This window comes from Pterocles gutturalis, unplaced genomic scaffold (assembly GCF_000699245.1).
Source record: "Pterocles gutturalis isolate BGI_N339 unplaced genomic scaffold, ASM69924v1 scaffold28484, whole genome shotgun sequence".
NCBI lineage: Eukaryota > Metazoa > Chordata > Aves > Pterocliformes > Pteroclidae > Pterocles > Pterocles gutturalis.
In genome coordinates, this window is record NW_010129089.1 from 18,866 (window position 1) to 34,529 (window position 15,664).

A 15,664-nucleotide genomic window follows, 5' to 3' on the forward strand; every position below is an offset into this window, starting at 1 on the left:
TATGAACAATAATACAAAATATAACAGAGGAACATTTTTTTTTCTTTAAAAACTGACCAATTTTCAATGAGTGATCATTGTCTCTGGTATCAAGAACAGCTTCAGAGTTAATCTTTTTCATCCTTATTAGACAAACAGGTAAGCCTGTCTCTCTTCTCTGAAGGCATTTCTGTATATATTCAAGTGATTCAGATGCTTATAGTCACCCTTTGCTTTAGTGGGGCTTTAGTTTACTGTGATCTGTCCACACTTAACAATATTCTGCTTTGAAACACAAAGATCAATATTGTATGAGATCTCAGTGCAGGGCGTGAAATCCTAGATGTGCCTGACACACAGGAACATGAAGAATGAACAAAGGGACATGAACAAATAGTCAGCCTCTCTATAATAACATCTCCAAAAGTCATAGTTGAAATAATTTTGTGATAAAAAATATTTTCTTTTATACTTGCAGTACGTATCAGTTGAACTTCCACTTCCATGCTTTTTGTGAACATGTATAAAGGTGTATATATGTACATCTGTTTACATTATGTGTCTGCATATATATTTCATCAATAACTTTTCTGATTAAATTTTCAAAGTACATCTCCTTGGTGATATTGTTAAATTATTGTTAAATGTGCAGATATCTATTGATATTCAGGATGAAAGGTACTGCTGTGGCAGTCCAGCATGACGTACAAATACATGCTGTGTATAAATGGTAGATCTTCATATATGTCTCCTGTAGGTATATGGTGGGCAACTTGCTATTACTTAATTATCTCTGCAGTACAACTTCCTTCCTAACCTTGACCTCATATCTCCCTGTTAATCCACAGCTGGCCTTCTAGTGTGAAGCAACAGCTCCTTATACACTGTCTTGGTGTAATTTAGACAAGTACAGCTGTTAATTAGAGTTTAGATTGGATCAAATAAATGCCTTTTTCTAGTCATTTAAGATACACTTTAACCTAGACACTTACTGTTGTGTATCAGTAGCAGCAGGGCGCTAAAGACTTTGGCTTGTGAAGCCCAGCTCTTCATGCTAAGGGGAATCACACTGCGTGACCTGTATTTTGAGTGAGACTCTACCATTTATGAGAAACCGGCAGATGCTGTAAGTCAAAGGTCTGAGTATTTGTGTCCAGCAGAAAGCACATGCCCTCCCATCCTTTCTTTTGCAATTGCTGCAAGCTCTCTTACCCCGATCTTCTGGGGAGACCTCAGGGGCTCCTTCTTGACAAGCCGCAGGTAGAAGGCACCAGGGAGGATGAAAATCAGCAGTGTAGCAGAGGAGGCACCTGGAAGAGAAAGCAGAGCTGAGCACCGTGCTGTCTGACACAAAAGCAACATGGTGCACCTGTAAAAGAGAGCGTGTGGAGGGGCAGCTGCTCCTCAAAGCCCAGCTGCACAAAGGGCTCTCTCTCTCTGTAGGCAGCATTTGTGCTGAGCTGTAGATGTCCAAACACTTAAGTGCTCAGGTCCCGAAGGGGCACTTGTAACTGAGAGGATTTGTTCAGACTGGTGTGGCTGCTTGTGATAGGGACGTTTGCATGTGAGCAGGCCCAGCGAGGACAAACAGGCACTCCCAGGGCGGGGTGACCCTGCAAAGCAGGTGTCGAAAAGAGGGTGGCTGGCCTGTGCCCTGGAAGTGCCTGCTCCTCTCCTCTCACAGAGCCCAGCACTGTGGCCCAGGTGTAAAAGGCAGGGAGGAGCAAAACAGCTGCCTGTGTGGAGTGTGAAACGTGAAAAAAGAATAAACCTCATGGAGGTGTCTTTCTCAAGGGCATCTGCCTACCTGAGTAGGGAGAAAACTGTGAATATCAACAGAAATGTGTCACTTTTGTCCTTTTTCTAACATCACAGTTTGTAAGTCAATACATTTTGTCTAGGCTATAGAAGCTTGAAAACAAAAGGTTATTTCTCTCTCCTTCACATACACTAAATGCCCTTTTTGTCAAAACCGGAATTCCTTACTGCTTTTTATGCTGGGATTATTGGATTTTTTTGCCTCATGCAATGTAGCAACGAAGTGGGTAGCACTTAGCTTTGTCTGTCAGCTGTTTGGGAATTTTTATTTCCCTTTTAACTTTTATCTGTGTTTATATTACTCTACTGAAAAACCCAAACTGAGGCTGTCATTCAGTCCATGAATGTAAAACTGTGGTGGAAAGGATTAAGAGAATAAACAAAAAGTATTTATGAAACCTACCAATAAATCCAAAGATGTCTTTAATAGTTGGGACAAAAATTACAAGCAGGTTATTAAAAGCAAGAATTACTGCTGCAACCAGGAAGTGTCTTATCCAGCTGAACGGCCTTTTGGGAAACAGCAAAGCACTGACAGATGAACGGATCTGTAAGATGAGAACCAGCAGGGAAGGTAAAACAGCAATCAATTTATCTTTGCTTTTCACTTTTTTAAACAATCTATGCTAGTTAGTTTTGCTGTGAGAAATTCTGACTGAAGAAATGTGTTTTCAGTTTTTGATTCCTGTGATGTAATCTCACTCTGAGACAGGTTTTTGAGAACTGGGCTCATAGTTTAATGCAGAAACTCAAATATTTGCAGTGCAGAAGAAAGTCAAATAGGGTGTAAAATCAGGGACATGAAATCTGTTCAACTGAAAGATGCTAATATCAGCAACTTCTCCCCTCCAAGAAATCCCCACGTCGAATACTAATCAGCAGGTAAAAATGCATGGGTGAAACACAAGTTGCTGTATTCCTGAACCGGATCCCTCTGAAAATCCCACAGGAGTTTTGTCATTTACTTTTGTGAGAGAAAGAGCAAGCTGCTGTTTTACTTCCATTAAATATATACATAAGCATATATATGTGTCAAAACAAAAGCATATTTTTCAATGCTACTTGGAAATTATGATCCTAAAAATTATTGCATAAGATCCTTTTTCTCTGCTGACTTTCTCACAAAACACACAAAGAGATTTTTGCTTTTTCATCAGCAAAGATGGTAAGTAGGAAAAAGGTCAACAGCATATCCCTTTGGTGGCAGGAGACAGTGTTACTCTGAAGTGCTGTGACTAACTTAAAAGATTTGAAATGCAGAAGTTGAACAAAAATGTTTTTACACTGAAAAAGCTCAAAACCCACTTCTGTTTGGTTGTTTTAAAATAACAAGCAACTGTTTCTGGATCATTTTGGCAATTCAATAAATGTATGGAGTTTTGCCCATTATTTAATAACACAGAATGATTTTTGCATTTTATGACTTTCAGGTTGATGTGAGCCAGTATCATGATGAGGGAGGCAGATTGCAAAAATTTTGTCCCGTCCCTGAGTTGGTATAAAACGGCTTTATTCCACCAAAGAACTGCTGCCTGAATTCCTGTTCACTTATTGTCATCATCTTGTGCATTAAAAAAAAAAGTGACATAGTCCTTGATATGAAGCTATCAAAATGAAGTTCTACACTGACTAATGGTACACAGACTGAATTTTTTTTTTTTTAAGCAATTTAATGATCTCTCTCTTTTTTTTTTTTTTTTTTTTTTTGAAAAGAATAAACTTTGGCTACTTTAAGAAAATACAAATGTGTTAGCTCATATAAAAGTAGTTGACACAACTATATTGCTTATTTGGAGTGATCATATCTGCTGAGCTGGCTGTCCTGACAGACCATATAAAATTATTTGATATGCTGGTTTACAAGCAAATTATATTTTCCTGGGAATTCTTTAATAGAGCTATTAGTGCTGGTTTGTAACTGTTAAGCTTTTGCACACTTTTCAGGTATAAAAAATGATTATACAGAAATATAAAAATGCAAAATGCTATATCTGACAGATAGAGGCTTTTGCAACGCCCTTAGCTTGTTTTCCCATGAAGAGTGATCAGTTAGTTAAGACTGATTTAAGCATTTAGACACTGGTTTAATACCAGAACATTTTTTTTTTAGATAACCTTGAATGGTGATCCCTGCTCTTAGGTATTTGTCAGCAAGCCTGGGATCAGTACCTATGCAGAGATCGTGTTTGCATCCTGGACAACGCAGCAACAGGACCCCAGGATTACTGCTCTCGTCAAACGGGAACACTGTGGTGTGACGCAGATTGCTGGGAAGCCACCGGCAGCGTGATGCTGGGCTTGTACGTGCCATACAAATGGCACACCAGCCTCCCAAAACTTACTGACCAGGATCAACTTCTTTCTCCCCTGCTGCACAGCAGCTTGAGGAAGGCACGAGGGACAGTATTGTACATTCAGGAGCCTAGAGGGCTGTTCTCCAGGTGGGGATTTGTCCCTGTGGAGGGTCAGTCCCTCTGCAGAGTGGTTTGTTTAGCTGTGCCTTTCTGTCCCTGTTACTGTGGGTATTGCATTTTTCCCTGTGAACAGCACCTAGAAGCTCCAAACTTTGCTCAGACGTCTGGCTATGTGGCTGGGTTTTGACTGTGTCTGTTTTCCTCATCTTAGCTTCCTCCCCTGTCCATAGACTCCAGCCTGTCAGACGTGCGCAGGGCCCCTGCCTCCCCGCCTGGGCAGCGGGGCCTGGCAGTGCTGCACAGCGCGGCCTGCACTGCCCGTGTCTGTCTCCAGCCTGGATGCTGCCGTAGGTGCCTGTGTCTGCATTAGGAAATCTCATAAGTGGTTTCAGTACATCCCCAAGTCTTCAGAACTTACACTGCTGCTCTGTTAAATATAGTACAGAGACAGCCAGCCACAGGGCAGTTGTTCCTGATTTATTTCTGTTTTATTTATAAAGACCGATTTATTTCAGTCTTTCAAAGTTTGCAACCTGAACTACCTCAGGTCCTTGCTCTGGTCAAACTGCACATGAGAAAACAGATCCTCCCAAAGGAAAATGCAGGCTTACTTTTCTTCAGTGTTAAAGTCTGTGCTAAGTACACATAGTCGGTGACTACAGACTAGGCCCAACTTCGGCTTCAGCAGCTGTGTTACTTACCGGGAAAAGGACAAGGGGCACGGTGAGGGTTACAGCCACCAGCACCGCCAGGCGAACTGACAGCAAAAGGGTGTCGAAGGTGTACACTTTGGTGTATGTATGGAGCAGCTCGTCTTCAACTTCTCCTACGAAAAGGAAACAGAAAGGAGTTAAATCACTTAAGCAATATCTGCACATGCCAAAGAATCTTTATACTGCAGCCAGATAAGATTAGCTCTGGCCCAACTGCTGTCATCAGATACATGTTATGGGCCAGGCACCAAAGAGGAATTTTCCCAGCATGACCAATACAAGCCCATCACTCAGGGATGATGAGGGTAATACAGCTCGGAGGTGGTGCTTTGTATTCCAGTATCTCAATTTATTTTCTCAAAGTCATTAAGTGGATGTGGAACCCAAGGTAAAAATAATTTCTCTGATACGGAATAGGAAACAACTGACTGAACTGGGAACAGATCCCTCGACCTCCACGCAGGTGTCCCAGCTCTTGGAGCCCTCTTGCCCCAGCGACAGAGAGCAGGTTGTGCTGTGTCCTTCACTTCTCTGCTGTAACAGAGGAACTAATGAGGTAAAAAGAGGTGGTGTTTGCATAAAACTGTGTGCTAATACAGGGGCTACTCTGTTTACCTACCGGTTAGTCTAGTTCATCCATATTTTTTTTTACACTAGCTTGATTTGCACCTGTTTTTCAGCATAGGTGAAGCTGTGTTGGTGGCATCAGAGACAGGGTGGGTAACACTTAATAGTGTCATGTAAAACTGTTGAACACTAGAGTATTTTTAGTACGGTCACTCTTGGCCTTTGCCAAGAGCCAAGTTTACAGCAGCTTGTTGTCTGAGTTCACAAAACCAAGAGATGCACAACTGGTCCCCCTAGTAGGTGCCCCTGGGTCTCTCACAGGTCAAGAACTTGTTGCCTGGCAGGTGGATAAGTCCCACTGCTTTTTCAGGAGGCTACACACCACGTATTATGTTTGAATAATGCTTACACCTGAATTCAGGCCCACAGAAAATACACGAGCACTTGAGCCTCAGTGTGATAAATCCATCTTGCCTGCTTTAAAATTAGAGGGACAATTCTGCGGAGAGAAGGGCTTTGACCTACCATAGAAGGTAAGATATCCAAAGAGGGCAGCCAGAAGATACATGATAAGCATGCCAGTGATGGAGATATTTGAGACATTCTGCATCCGCTTTCGGGAACGACTGAAGTAGGAAAAAAAGAGTAACAGTGCTATTCTTATAAAGCTTCTATTTGTACAAGAAGTGCTCTGAAGAGTCATAGCTCTGCTGACATTCCTTCACTAGCTAGTAAGTTCATAGCAACTATATTAGTTATACAGAACTCTTGAAGCTTTGCAGCTCCATGCAGAACACCACAGACATAGAAGTGTGTTGAAACTCCATTTCTACTGCTTACTGCTTACTACAACATATAAATGTGTCATGTTATTTTGTATATCATTATTTATTTACTATGAATCTTAAATGGTGTATTTTAAATTTAAAAATGAGTGGCTAAAATTATGGGTCTGGTAATAATAGTAGACAAGAGCTTTCAGTCAGCTCTATATGAACATACCCTTGTATCTACATAGGGCTGTTCTGCAGGTTCAAGAACCTCATGCAGGTTAAAGTCTTTCTTTGGAAATCCTTTGGTTAAAGATTTGATGTAAGAAAATCTTCAGCATATAGGACCTGGAAGCTGGTTCCCAAGTTGTCTGAGAATTTTTAATTCATCTGAAGCTAAACGTGCTGAAATAGGAGGTAATGGGTCTTGGCTTCCTTGAGTTTTCCAGCAAAACTTCCTGTAATGTAATTCTTAGCCCTTCTCAGATCTCAACTCTGTGCTGATATAAACAAGTGTATTTGATTTTTGATATTTGATAAGCAAAATAGTCTAGGCTGAGCCCAAACCAATGGCATCCCAAGAAACTTTAAGCAGCAGATGACCCAGACACAGAACTCATTAAGATATTTTTAGAAACCAGAATTATCTGCTTCAGTGCAACCAAGTTCCCCAATATATTTCACCTCATTTGAAAGACTGTCCAGATTCCCCCTTTCCTAAATAAATATCAATCAATGCAGCTATCTGAACAGTGGTTCTCTGTCACCAGTATCTGACTATTAGGTCAAAGCAAAGGCACTATCTGCTTACAATGGAATGCGATAAATCATTAGAGTGGATGTCGACACCACCAATCAAGGCAGAAGACACAGAAAGTGATTTCTAGCTATGGTTAACTGGAAGTATGGGACAAAATTTAAGAACCTTACTCTTTCAGTTCACTGTATATTGGTAGCACCTCAGGGTGGCATACGAATGCAAATGCCAGGATGGGTATTGCATAGGCAGTCTGTAAAATAAAGCTCCCATTAGTAAGAATGGTCACTGATGTGACTCTGACTTTTGGCAGGCAGCAGTTTAGCTGTGGTATGAATGGCTAAAGACAAATTCTACAGAATCTCCCTTACCCGTGAGTTGAACACAAAGTATTTTGCTTGACACACGTCACCACTGTCGCTGTGTGCTTCATATTCTACACCACTTTTGGGGGAGGTATCTTTTGACTCCTCAAGGCCTGGCAAGTGCCCAGCTGTATTGTCCATCATGAAATTCACACCAGAACTGAGAGACTCATTTGGTAATATGACCAGGTGCATTGGCACTGTGTTGTTGGCAGTGGTCCAGTTTTCAGCCCCATGGTCCATGATGGGGAGAGGACAGGGTATTTGGGATTTCTTGAAGATTACCTACAAAAGAGTAGACAATGTAATCAGAAAAGTGCACCCATAGGAGATTACACTTACACCCATGATACGCCAACACAAATATAAACAGGCACAGACAAGAAAGGGGAAAGAAGCAGCAAGAAACCAAGTGATACCACTTCTGCTTCTCCTGCAAGTATTCATTGTTGCTCTGCCTCTGCTGTTGTCCTGCTTTATTTTTTATTCTCAAGTGCTGTTTTTTAGGCTGATTTTTTTTTTCCCAGCAACAGGCTTGTTGGTTTGATTCACTTGCAGGTGCTGTTCTAACATCCACATTTAATTGTCATGGTAAGAAATATAACAGCATTGCACAGTTTACAGGCTCTGTATTTGCTTAGAGACAGTACCCAGTCACCTACCACGCTGACAAAGAAAACCATACAGGTCAGCGAAAAACCACTCGTATAACCAAGATAACCTGTGAAGCAAGAAAGAAAATACTTGGTTCAGCTACATATAAATTCACAATCCTAATAGAAATAAGAAATGACATTAAGTGGAGCATTAATCTTACCTAAACTCTTTAGAAGGGAGAGGGGAAGAATAATCCCAACTGTTACGAGTATGACAAGGTAGTTCCCATTTAGGTACCATTCTCTAAAGAGGAGGAATAGAAAATCACAATCATTATCATTGACGTAAAAGTGAAGAAAGGTCATCTGAGGTTCAGGCTGGGCAGAGGTACCTACCCAGAACTCTCCTCAAGTTTCATAAATGCTCTGATCACTTCAGGAAGTTCATATTTAATAATAAAGAGGTAGCTTGACATTGCTGAAAAAAACAAACACTTTCAGAGAAAACAGTGTACTTCCAACAGAAATAAGTTTTTTTAAAAAACATTAATGCTGCATGAAAAACATATTGTTTTGGGAAACTAGTTTTTGCTAAACTGGAGAAATGAGTTTTGTTCAAATAATAGTGTGACTAAATAGATGTTATGTTCCTTTGATATTGTTATGGGCATGTCCTGAATGACATCTGACATTCAGTATTAAATACAATACAGTTATTACTGAATTAACAACATGGCTCAAATAATTATTCTGATGAAATTTACACTCTTAACTTTTCTTTTTGCTTTTCTGTTATAAATATTGGCTTTCCAACAGACACTGGCCATCCACATTCTGTAGTAACTTTGTTGTTACTGCCTCTAAATCTCTTCATCTGCCTAATTGCTTCTATTTTCAGCTTCTTTATTCCATTACTCTACTCCATACATATAAAAGAGATATCAAGATATCAAGTTATCAAGATTCCTGATGGAAAGGTGGACTTCTATACATCTCATTTAAATGCACTGCCAGAAGTCATGCTTTTTTTCTGTTATTTTATGTTGGCCACAGAGAGTTCTCTGGAGACCTGTGGATCAATCTAGACAAGAGGTTGAAAACCACTGGTCTAGAGGAACAGTTATTCTTCTCTAATACAGAAGCATATTTCCTTCCTGAATTAAACCACATTTGATATCCAGGCTTGAGGAAGGAAAGGAAGACAATGGAACAGGATCAAAATCAAAAAGTCTCTTGCAGTAGCGAGATGTGAATCACCTCTGCCTGGGTAGCAAAGTTGTCGATGGAGATTTGCAAAACATACCAGGTTCCAAGAAAGAGGTGACAAAAAAGTCTACATACATTTTATAGACCAATGATGCATTTAATTTATATTTAAAATAGCTCTCCTTAAGAAATCTAGAAAGAATTGCAAACTCCCCTGAGCTGTCACATATGGTGTTCTCCAATCTCCTAAAAGGCTTCTCCCAGGGTAGTAGAAGGAAATAAACTTTGTTGCATGAAGGCACAGTCCTATCCCTACTGCTTAAGTTGTTAAGTAAACAGTCTTTTGTTCTGAGAGGATAGAGGTTACTTGATAGATATTTCACAGGAAGTATCTGTGTGGATCAATCCTTTCAACAATCACTCTTAAACACTCAACATCTTGGATCACAACCCAACTGTAATTACAAGGAGAGAATTCGCTTGGCAAATGAACTACTAAAGAGCCTTTTTGTTAAGGAGAAGTCAGAACCATTTGCATTTCTTTTTAGGTGGGATTCATCTTTTCTAAATTGAAGAAGATGATATCTAATCTAAGCTCTGCTTAATGAAGAGAAACGCCCAACTCCTTGAGGACAGTCAGCCAAGCCATTTTAATCATCACTGAAGGCATTTTAACCGTCACTGGTCATGGAGACATCCCAGGCAACTAGCTTTCACCAGACACTGAATTGTCAGGTACCTGAAACAAGGCAAGATGAATTCCTCCTGCCCTTCCTTATTACAATATAGTTAATACTGTACTGATGCCTCTGTACTCTGATGCCTTAGATAACAGAGGAGAGAAAACACTTATGTTCTGTAGAAAAGCATCAGAAGTTAGTAAACATTTTTCTAAAAACTTCTGCCCCTTACCTCCAATGTTCTGCATTGTGACCGAAACGAAAACACCACACTTCCCAGGCCAGCCAAATGCCTTTTCTCCTAGTTTTTCATATATTAGTGATCCTGAAAAAACGAAACCAAAACAAAACAAAAACTATGGGCCACTGCATTGGACACACCTGATGAATTACATTCCAAGGTAAAATACATGCATGCAGTAGGGACTCTGTCAGTCACAGCCTGATCCTCATACCTCCTTCTTTTGATATCTTCAGCAAGAGGTGGACTGAGTAAAGCGACAATATTGCTACGCTGAGCAGCAGAACTCTGCAAGGCAAAACAGAAGTCAGAATCCCAAGCAGGACATCAGAGACACTCAATTAACTTGACTGTATGCTTGCTCATTCTCATGGAGTTCAACGTGTAAATATTTTTCAGTAAGTTTGTGCTTGGGACTCGCAGTGCTAAATGCAGAGATAAGTGTCAACTGCACCTTACTTGTGAGTGCAGTTGCACCTTGTACGCTCCAGAAACCCATAAAGGCTTGTTTAAGTCCAGGTAGGTTGCAATTTTGTGTTATTCCACAAGGATAGAATCTTCTGTCTTAACAAGAACCTACTAAAGCAAAGAGATTCCTATGCGAGTCAGGTTTTTGGTCTCTTGCCTGCTCACTGATGTCTCATTTTAATCTCTCTCCTTTCTCAGAGCTATCAAAAAAACCCCCCAACCCATGATAGTGACAACTTCACTGCCAGCTCCTGGCTAGTCACTGCTTTTGACTTCTGGCATGTCATTGTGAAGTTGTGGAGTTTAGCTTGAGATTCTCACTTTGCAAAGTGCGTTAGAAATCTTGCATAATGCTGAAGTGCAGCATGACCCTGGAAAATCTGCTCTTGGAGCACTTGCAGAATACTCTTCTAGCCTAGTCTGCTTGAAGGTACTGGTGCCTGAATTCTTTCATTCTGATTACTGCCATGTTCCTTCTGCACAACATTTGCATCCTGTGTGATTTCAGCTATCTGCCTTCTGCAAACTGCTGGTGAAAAATGTAGCTTCGTATGACATTTTCAGGGCACAACACCATGGGCAGTATACCTTATTACCATAGCCATCTTGTCAACAGCCTGCACAAGGGTTGGTGCAGAAGAGTACGTGATAATAACATGACAGAGCTAGGAAATACCAATGTGCCTTTCTCCATGGCTGAACAGGAGGTTGTGCCCACACCTTTGCCTCCGCTGAACACGTGGCTTGGTATAGCTATGGGAGACACTGACAGCCAAGTTCATAAATGAGTTACAGTCTGAGAGGAGACATAGGCCATGGGCCCAAGGTGATGGCCACCAGACTGTCACTTTTGTCTCAAATTTATTTCTCCAAGAGGGACAGACAACACTAAAGACCTCATGTAAGCAATGTCATCTCTTATGCTGTGGGCCCATACAACATGGTAAGGGGATATCTTGTCTGAGCTTGCTGTGTATCCTTTCAAGATGGTATCCATCTTGATCAGGGGCACCCATGCAGCTGGTGTTCAGAGACATGGTCTCCATGTCCTGACACATGAGGTGTGGTAAACCAAAGCCATCCTGGTTGCACTTGCTAGATCATGCCAGGCAGCAGAAGAGATGATCTAGTGTGTGCTCTGTGCCACTGCAAACCTCCCACATGAGAGAGGAGGATGTAATGGGAACTTCTGGAGACCCTCTAAGTTTTAGGAGCCCTCCTTCCACCTTCACCCTGTAGAACATCTTTCAGCACGAGAGCACTTGGGCAACATGAGAACTGTAAATGACAAAAGTTTAGACGCTGCCAGCGTCATCTAAATTAGAATTAATGTCTAGCAGTTTCCATTTAGTACATGGTATTTTTCTGTCCTGCTAATGCTAACATCATGATCTGTGAAAACAGAAGAACCTTTGGCAAGTGGATGCATGCCATTGGGGTAACAATATCCCCACACAGTTTTGTACTTTTAAATGAAACTCCTTCCTCTACCAGAAGGGAGAATGTTCTCATGCAGAAAGTATGGAAGTATGGTAGAAAAGAAAATGAGCTGTGGGGTGGAGACGTCCTTTGTTTTTGCTGTATGAGACTCCACGGGGTTGCTTTAGCATTACCCCTTGCTTTAGCACTGCCAACAGAGCTAATGGCATTAGGCTCATACTGGATTTTTTTAGCCACCTGTGTGAATGAACAGAGCCTTAAAGATATTAAAAAGGTAACATTTTTTCCCCCCTAGTGAGGCTTGATGTATCACAGTTTTCTTTCCAGTGATAATTTATGGCTGTATTAGTTTGTACAAGCACTCAGAGAAAGCTGAAGAAAAAAAAATCCTACACTTTTCAGACTCCAATTCAGTCAATTTTAGAATCAGCTTCCATTTTTGTATCTGCAAATATTGTAAATAAAACATTTGAGTGCAGGTGCTGGGAATTATTTATCCAGGACAGCATTTGCATCTGCAATTAATTTTCAGTCAAAAATACTACTGGCAAAACAGGAGGTGTTTCTTAGCAACTGAAAGCTACATGTAGCATTTCAAATGCTGTTGCTGTTGGTAGTTACACAATCTCCAGAAGAAAAAAGCTGTATAAAGATAGCCATGCAACCTGATGTACAGGCTTTTTAGATTTCAGTAATGTGAAACAATGGCCCACTGTCATACAGTACTGCCATGCTTTATTCCAGCCTCTTGGGGGACTAAAATTAAGGGTTCGGTTAAGATTGAAACTAGTTATTAAAACAAGAAAAACAACTATTTTTTTTTTGTACAGTCTCTCTCATTTTACAAGGTTAGCCATAGATTAAAAATCTTCACATGGCTATCTGTTACTGTCTATCAAAACTCATTTCATATAGATACTGTGTGTCAGCCACATACCATTGATGTAATCTGTGCACATTGAATACAAATAGACTTGAGGGAGCAACTTTAAATCTGAGTAAGTCTGTGAATGCCTTTGCATTCAAAGCATACTGCTATTTCGGACTTACATAGAATATTCTTCTTCCATTTCTACACAGTGATTAGGTAGTTGGGATGATGTAAATATATACTTTATGGGTCATTTATTTTCTTTGTTGAATTCCCATACCGAACCAGCAAGACTGCTGTTGTTATTTTAGGATCAGTATACTGTTCTTCCCCTCTGGTTTTTGACTGCACAGTATCAATTTACAGTTGTGTTCCTGATACAAACCAGAGCTAAACCAAAAAAAAAAAAAAAAAGTTTGTCAGCAGTGGATGGTTCCTTGCAGTGCAGCTAAAATGTTTTCATTACAGCTGATCTTACGAAACTTTTCAGCTAAGAAAACAAGCTTAATGTACCTCTCTAACCACAAAAACTTTAACTCCAGCTCACCCCTTGTATTCTATTTGGTTTTCTTTCCATGTACTTACATGAAAAGGATAATTCCTGTGTTGGCCATGGCATAGGAGAGCCCTAAGATGCCACTGCCCATAATGGCATTGCTGAGGTTGAATGCGGACATTCCAAAGGAAGCTCTTCCCAGGTGCTGTTGGGAGCAAGAATAGAAAATGGCAATTAATTTGCACTATACCAAGCACAACAGACTAATTATCCTCATTGCTGGTGTTCCCTGTATTGCTCTCTTGATCCTTAGAGGTGGAACCTTGTCAAGGTTCCTGAGCCCACAGGTACCATAAGAAGCCTCTTTTACCCCAAAAGCCAGCTGTGCTTGTAGGCCCTTGCCTCTTCCCACTCTCCTCTTGTCTCCATGGGAAGGAGGACTACATCCACAACAGGCAACTGAGGTGACGTAGCCACAACCGCCCGTGTTGACCAGCCTCTATAGAAATATATGCTGTTATCAAATAGATTCTTCAATTATTGATTTAAAAAATTCAGATATTTTTTAAAAATTAATCCAACTGATCGATCATTGAATTTTTTTTCCAAGTAGGATTTGCTTCTTTCTTTAGGGAACTAAAAGTGTGTCTGGGGGAGAAAAGAAGGAAGCGTTGTGTAGCTTGGGACGGAGACAGGAGAGTGGGAGAGGACAAAAAACCAGGACAGGGGTGATGATGTGTGAGGGAGTCACACCTGCCACAAAATGGAAAGGGAAGGGAAGGTATATGGCTTTTAATTTTAGCTTGCAATCACAAATAATATTTTTTTTTGTTTTAATTGGATAATCCTAATAACTAACTGTTAGAAAATGTGTTTATTCTTTCAAAACCAAGATTATGCTGATTGAGCTCCAGAGCAACTTTGCTTACTGCAACTTTTGGAAAAAAGATTCAGGTCAATAAGTTTTACTTTGTAATTACCCTTAAAACTAATAAAACTTACATATTCTTCATTATATTCTTCCAATTTCTTTTTACCCAGGTATCCATTTGTAAGGAACTTCTGACTTTCTGCATCATCACTAGCAAATGGACTGAACACAAAGGAAAACAAGAAGATATTAGATAAGGCTTATGATACACATTATTTTCAAGCAGTGCCTTTTGTCATTAGTGGAAACTTTCCTTTGAAATTGCCATGAATATTTAAAAATATTTCAGAATACCCCCTCTTTTCTCCTGTAAGATTCTTATGTCCAATGACATGTTTAACAGATCTTTGTTTTGCCTTGGAATTTAGTTTTAAAACCAGTAATCTTCAAATTATATATGATTATAGACATTGGAAAGTAATAATTCCTTACTGCCAGCAATGTGCTAAAGCTGAGCACTTATGTCACATCTGAGGAACAAAGCACCTTGCGACTGCCCTGTTGGAGATACCTGCCAGGGGATTCAGCAAGATGAGGGCCAGAGGCTGATGGCTGGTTTTGAGGTGTCTTTCTCAGCCCACGCAGGTGCTGGTGCTATGCTGGATCCTGCTCGAAATGCCCGAGTGTGGGCTGTCCCCGTGAGACCACAGAGCTGCTGCCCTCCGTACCATGCCCTGGAAAGCCTTCCTCCCCTTGGTGTGCTCAGGTTGCATTGCCCTGAAAGGGTATTAATTTACACGTGTACTATTTGACTGGAGTTGTTGGAAATTGCCAGGAGGGGGCTGGGGGTTGTGAGCCTGCAGAGGTCACTCCAGGCTGTCAGCGGGGACCCGGGCTGCCCCGGCTGTGCTGGGCACACCGTTGTCCCCAGCACAGGGCAGGGAAGGTGGGCGCTGTGCCACTCATTTCAATGTATTACCTAGGAAATGTTTTTGAGTCCCAGATGCCATTAGTGAAGCTTGTTTTTTGATTACTGCTTTCTAGCCTTAACGGAACAGCCATCCCATTTAAATGCTTACCTCCTAATTGCAGCCTTTTCTGAATCAACCAGCTCTGTGTAGTTGTCTTCGAGGCTTTCCCCACTGTTGCTCTGATCGTCAGGTTCGATGTTGACTTTTTGCAGCTCCATGCGATCCATTAGAGTGGTCAGCGCTTTCCAGCACACACACTTGCTCCTTCAGGGTAAACAGGACCACGCCGTCTGCTTGCGGGTCCTCTCTATCATGCAGGGCCTGCCAGAACACTCTGTTCTGCAAACAAAACACAACAGAACTCATTAGAGTTTTCCTCAAATTAGATAAACCAGTGTGACTTGTTGGGTTTGTGTTTGTTCTTTGTAATAGCATTAAGAG

At 40.9% G+C, this 15,664-nt stretch overlaps 1 protein-coding gene across 1 annotated transcript in view; it reads right to left on the reverse strand.

The window, feature by feature from the left end:
* The window catches only part of SLC38A4 (solute carrier family 38, member 4), a 15,811-nt gene extending 361 nt beyond the window's left edge, over positions 1–15,450 (reverse strand). Inside the window, exons 1-14 of the mRNA XM_010079848.1 lie at positions 15,332–15,450; positions 14,384–14,474; positions 13,471–13,586; positions 10,321–10,394; positions 10,098–10,190; positions 8,376–8,457; positions 8,201–8,283; positions 8,046–8,104; positions 7,390–7,668; positions 7,192–7,271; positions 6,017–6,117; positions 4,913–5,037; positions 2,201–2,345; positions 1,192–1,289 (exon numbers count right to left, since the gene is read on the reverse strand). Coding sequence (XP_010078150.1) covers positions 1,192–1,289; positions 2,201–2,345; positions 4,913–5,037; positions 6,017–6,117; positions 7,192–7,271; positions 7,390–7,668; positions 8,046–8,104; positions 8,201–8,283; positions 8,376–8,457; positions 10,098–10,190; positions 10,321–10,394; positions 13,471–13,586; positions 14,384–14,474; positions 15,332–15,450 — 1,545 coding nt within the window. The remainder of the gene's footprint in view (positions 1–1,191; positions 1,290–2,200; positions 2,346–4,912; positions 5,038–6,016; positions 6,118–7,191; positions 7,272–7,389; positions 7,669–8,045; positions 8,105–8,200; positions 8,284–8,375; positions 8,458–10,097; positions 10,191–10,320; positions 10,395–13,470; positions 13,587–14,383; positions 14,475–15,331) is intronic.
* Between the last annotated feature and the right edge of the window lie 214 nt (positions 15,451–15,664).